General features: G+C 31.7%; 1 protein-coding gene across 1 annotated transcript; it reads left to right on the forward strand.

Moving 5' to 3' along the window:
* Positions 1-1,285: 1,285 nt before the first annotated feature.
* On the forward strand, positions 1,286-5,147 carry LOC114301469 (putative pectinesterase/pectinesterase inhibitor 17). Its single transcript, XM_028246418.2, has 2 exons — positions 1,286-2,310; positions 4,335-5,147. Exons 1-2 carry the CDS (start codon positions 1,449-1,451, stop codon positions 5,024-5,026), a joined length of 1,554 nt encoding a protein of 517 aa, XP_028102219.2. The 5' UTR covers positions 1,286-1,448; the 3' UTR covers positions 5,027-5,147.
* Positions 5,148-5,405: the final 258 nt, after the last annotated feature.

Below are 5,405 nucleotides of genomic sequence, written 5' to 3' on the forward strand. Positions count from 1 at the left end.
TCAATAAATTCAGCAGCGACCGTACAATAAATATCTGTTTTGCTCATGCAACCGTACATTCAGCCATCATAATTAAAAAATATATATAAATAAAGGGAGAATTACATGGAGGAAGTAGTTAACAAAAAAAAAAATATATATATATATATATATTTGCAAACCAATAGCAATGCAAGTATGTCTCTAATAAAGTGCAAAGGAAAAACTTTACACTCCATTTATTAGTATTTTGTTTTTCTTCTATCTCGTACGTATAGTTCCCCTTAAATAAAATCCATTAGAGGATAAGAAGGAGAATTGTATCCATGCATGGATTTTGACTATTCCTTAATAGTTGATTGCTCAAAAGTATTTGATGCGCACGTAATTGATTTTTTTTTTAATTTAAAAAATTTACTCCGAAAAAGTCAAATTTATTTGTTTTTATTATATAGATTCTTCTACTATTAATTATATTTATTTTATATTAGAGTTACTATTTAAATTGGAATCAAATTTGACCTTGTCTACAATTAGATAAAATTTATTGGCTTTACCCCATATACTCTTCGTTAGAAGAAAAATGAACTGTTTTTTTGCCTAAAATACTTCATTTTCTTATGAAAGAAGGGTATGGGGAGCAAAGTTACCATATTCTGGATCATAAATGATATGTGATTACCATGGGTACTATATGTTGTTTTCATCAATAAAAAGATTCTTCTTTTATTGATATTAAAAAAAAAAACATGTGACTAGCACGAGTCAAATTGATTATATTAGAATTCTTTATAAGAGCTCCAAATCAAAATTAAAGACATCTTTGGAAAAAAAAAAAATTTGAGAATATGTGTATTTTTTTAAGACAAATATGTTTTCATATGTGGTTACAATTGTATCAATTTAGTTTTTTTATGAGTAATTTATTGAGTGAGACTTAATAAGATTAAAGGTTCAAATTATTAAAATGAGTCTCATGGTAAGGCTACAACCATAAACACCTCTAGGGTCAAGACTTAGGGTCTAGAGATATGTTATTTTCATGATCTCATTTTCAAAACAATTTAAATGCAAATAATTTATTGAGTGAATTAAATTAATACACATGAAAAGTGAATTAAAGGGGATGAAATAAATCGATAATAAATAACATTTTTAGTTTGCATATTATCTTACTCTAAACAATACATAAACTTATAGGCGTGGTCCAGTTGTAAAAAAAAAAAAAAAAAAAAAAAATCACAATTTAAACACCATAATCAATAAGTAGTCCGAATATTTATATCTTTGTGTTTATATATATTATGACATTTGTACTTTGTTTACATGTTATTTGTACTTTGTTTACTTGTCATTCTCACCCACCCATAGATTCAACTCAAGCCAACCTGTCACCCATCTTCATTTCAACTATATAAAGATGCACCCCTTCACAGCCTAGAGAACCAAGAAACACAAACCACCCAACAATGGCAACCAAGTTTGAAATATTCATACTATTCATATCTTTCTCTTCATTGTTTTGCTCTGCTTTGTCGAGTCTCAGCTCTGATGACATAAATCAGTGGTGCGACAAAACCCCATACCCGGAACCATGCAAGCACTTCATGAGCAATGGCTCTCACAATTTCGCACCCAAAGAAAAATCCGAGTTCAGAAAGATGGCCATGCAAATAGCCATGGAAAGAGCTCTCAAAGCCGAGACTCACACTAAGTGGCTTGGGTCTAAATGTCGGAATGAGCGCGAAAAAACTGCATGGTCTGATTGTTTAAAGCTCTATGAGAGTACAATTCTTCAACTCAACCATACTCTAGACCCCAACACAAAATGTTCCGATTTTGATGCTCAGACGTGGCTCAGCACGGCTTTGACAAATCTTGAGACTTGTCGAGCTGGGTTCATCGAGTTGGGTGTCTCAGACTTCATGTTGCCTCTTATGTCCAACAATGTTTCAAAGCTAATCAGCAACACTTTGGCCATTAACAATGGCTCAAACGAGAAACAAACGTATAAAGAAGGTTTTCCCACTTGGGTTTCACCTGGAGACCGTAAGTTGTTGCAATCGTCGTCTCCAGCAGCGAATCTCGTGGTGGCTCAAGATGGTTCGGGAAATTACCGGACCATTCAAGCAGCCCTTGACGCGGCGGCGAAGAGAAGTGGGAGTGGGAGGTTTGTTATACGTGTGAAAAGTGGGGTTTATAAGGAGAATATTGAGATTGGCAACAAAATGAAGAATATTATGCTTGTTGGTGATGGCTTGAAGAACACCATTATCACTGGTAGTCGAAGCGTGGGAGGAGGTTCCACTACCTTCAACTCTGCAACTGTTGGTAAGTATCCCTCTTTGTCGTCATTTCTTTGATGGTTTAATTTGTCTTTGACATATTTTTTTATATTGGGTTTGAATCATAAATTAAATATATATTTATTTAGAAAGAGAAAAACAAAATATAGATCAAATATAATTATATTTTGCTTACAATCATTCTGTCATTTTTTTAATTTCTACTAAAACCTATAATTTAAATATACTATAAAAATAAATATTTATGACGAAATTCGAACAACTGTTATTTTGACCACACTAATTAATTACAAAGAATACAAGAGTGCACAAGGATACCGTTCCAGTTTGGATTGATGTGGGTGATATTCAGAATAAGAGAAAAGTTAGGTATCATAAATTTTTTTTTATGAAATATTTATGATCCTTATATTACCTTAATTAGTGTTTAGTGCTTTATTTTAAGTGTAATCCAAAGGTCACAAAACTTTCATGATTATTTTCATAAAAAATTTTTCTTGATACATAGCATTACTGTCAGAATAAATAGGATGCATACAATTCAAATGTTAGCACTTTTCTATTTAATTTATTTTATTTTTATTTTTGAAACACACCGCATTATGAACAATTAAGGCAATGGCATTCTCTCCTGTCTTTATTTGTAGTAGAGAGGCGCTATTCAGGCGTGTGAGACTTATTAGGATGAGGGGTCACTGCTGTTCCTGCTGTGTTAATAAAATGACAGCATTTTATGAGTTATTTTCTTTCTTTTTTTTTGGGTTTGGATAAAAAAAAATAAAATAAATAAAGACTGAAACCGCACAGCAGGAACACTGCACAACAGTGACCCCGCTCCCGACTTGGTATAGGTTCTATTTCGATGATCATAGTCATTTATTTTTTAGAACTCTTTCTATACATCATCCATAAAAAAAAGTTAAGTCAATCCAATAATTGTAATATCTTTATTTTATCGTATTTGTTTATAAAAATAAAATAAAATAAACGGCAAGTGTGTTTTGAAAAAAAACTATGCATTTTTTTAAAGACAAACGGATAAAATAAAAATATTACGTTTATTAGAATGGTCTAATTTTTTATATGGATGATATACACGAAGAGTACTAAAATATGAACTAGTTAAATTATCAAAATAAAACTTGTGATGAATCTCACGGATTTAGACAGTGTCTCTCCAATCTAAATAAAGATGGGAGAGAATCTCATCCCAAAAGTCCCTTTAGAGGCATCAACCTTCCAGCTTAGTCTAACATGAAAAAATATTTAAGACACGTAGAAAAAGATGACATAAAATTGATTGTTAACTACTCCTATATTGAATTTAAAGGAAAGATCATACAACTTTTCATTATTCTGGTTTCTTTGAAAACTAATTTTGTTTAACTTATTAAATTTTTAATTGTTTTGGCAGTTTAAGAAAAATTTGACAATTTTAAATTAAAAATAAAAAATTACTATGACTTTCAGCTATCAATGGTGATGGATTTTTTGCTGGTGGCATTTTTTTCCACAAGCTGATTGCATAGATGTATACAAAATCAATTTATAATGCCTATATTTTCTGAACAAATTAAATATCTTTTTTCAGATATTATAAAGTCATCTGTTCCTCATTGTCAAAGTTGCTATCATTATGAAAGCTAGGTGTTTGAATTTGTTCAATTTTATTTATTTACCGTATGAAAATTTAACCTCTCTAGAAGCATTAATATTTCTTGGCTAATTAATCTAACATGCTCATTAATTTGAAAGAACAAATAAAGAAATTTACAACAATAGTTAGAGATAACATTTCAAACCACAGAGTAAAACATTACTGATTATTTGCTATCATTATGAAAGATACGTGTTTGAATCAGTTCAATTTTATTAGAGTCTGAAAATTTAACCTCTCTAGAAGCTTGAATATTTCTTGGCTAATAAGTCTAACATGCTCATTAATTTGAAAGGACAATTAGAGAAATTCACAACAATAGTTAGAGATAACATTTCAAACCATAGAGTGATAAAACATTACTAATTATAGACAACACTTTTGATTTGCAGCGGTTACCGGTGGAGGATTCATTGCTCGTGAAATAACATTCCGTAACATAGCTGGACCACAAAATCACCAAGCTGTAGCACTTCGGTCTGGCTCTGATCTCTCTGTTTTCTACCGTTGTGGCTTTGAAGGATACCAAGATACACTATATGTTCATTCTCAACGACAATTTTACAAAGAATGTTATATCTATGGCACAGTAGATTTTATATTTGGAAATGCTGCAGTCGTTTTCCAAAATTGCATGATATATGCTAGAAGACCCATGAACAAGCAAAAAAATACTATAACAGCGCAAGGGCGAACTGACCCTAACCAAAATACTGGCATTTCAATTCATAATTCTCGAGTTATGGCTTCATCTGACTTAAAACCAGTACTTAGCTCATTCAAGACATATTTGGGACGACCTTGGAAGCAATATTCACGTACTGTTTATCTACAAACTTATCTGGACACTTTGGTTGATCCAGCAGGCTGGTTAGAGTGGGATGGTAACTTTGCTCTAAATACTTTGTATTATGGAGAGTATAAGAACTCCGGCCCCGGTTCATCAACTAGTGGCAGAGTAAAGTGGCGTGGTTATAGAGTTATATCTAGTGCAACTGAAGCATCACAATTCAACGTCGCAAATTTTATAGCCGGTCGATCATGGTTGCCTTCCACCGGTGTACCATTCTCTTCTAGTCTTTGATAGTGTTGTATTTGATCAATTCCTTTGTTTGTTATTGTTTTGTTCTTTTAATCTTTCCATATTCCTACATAAGAAAGGAAATTTCACCCAATAAAAAATAATATGATTTTTTTTTCTTTCATTTCCATGCAATATAGAACATTTATTTGTGATTTCTTTCTCTCTAACCTAAGACAAACAGAAGAATTTCAAACCCACAATTGGATTCCCACATATGGGAGGGGAAATAAGGTCATTGGATTGCTTGTATCAATTATGCGAGATGAAATGGGATATATATATATTTATCAGTAAAAGAAAAGAAACATTTTATTCATGTACACAGAAAGTACATTAAAATTACACCAAAACAAGAAAACCAAGGTGATAACATTGCCCC

This window comes from Camellia sinensis, chromosome 8 (assembly GCF_055761805.1).
Source record: "Camellia sinensis isolate YWXY chromosome 8, ASM5576180v1, whole genome shotgun sequence".
Lineage (NCBI taxonomy): Eukaryota > Viridiplantae > Streptophyta > Magnoliopsida > Ericales > Theaceae > Camellia > Camellia sinensis.

Excerpts from the sequence above, each read along its gene's own strand:
- LOC114301469 (XM_028246418.2), top strand. The coding sequence starts at position 1,449 with ATGGCAACCAAGTTTGAAATATTCATACTATTCATATCTTTCTCTTCA. Across the intron at positions 2,311-4,334 it reads CTTCAACTCTGCAACTGTTG|CGGTTACCGGTGGAGGATTC; the intron begins GTAAGTATCCCT and ends TTTGATTTGCAG.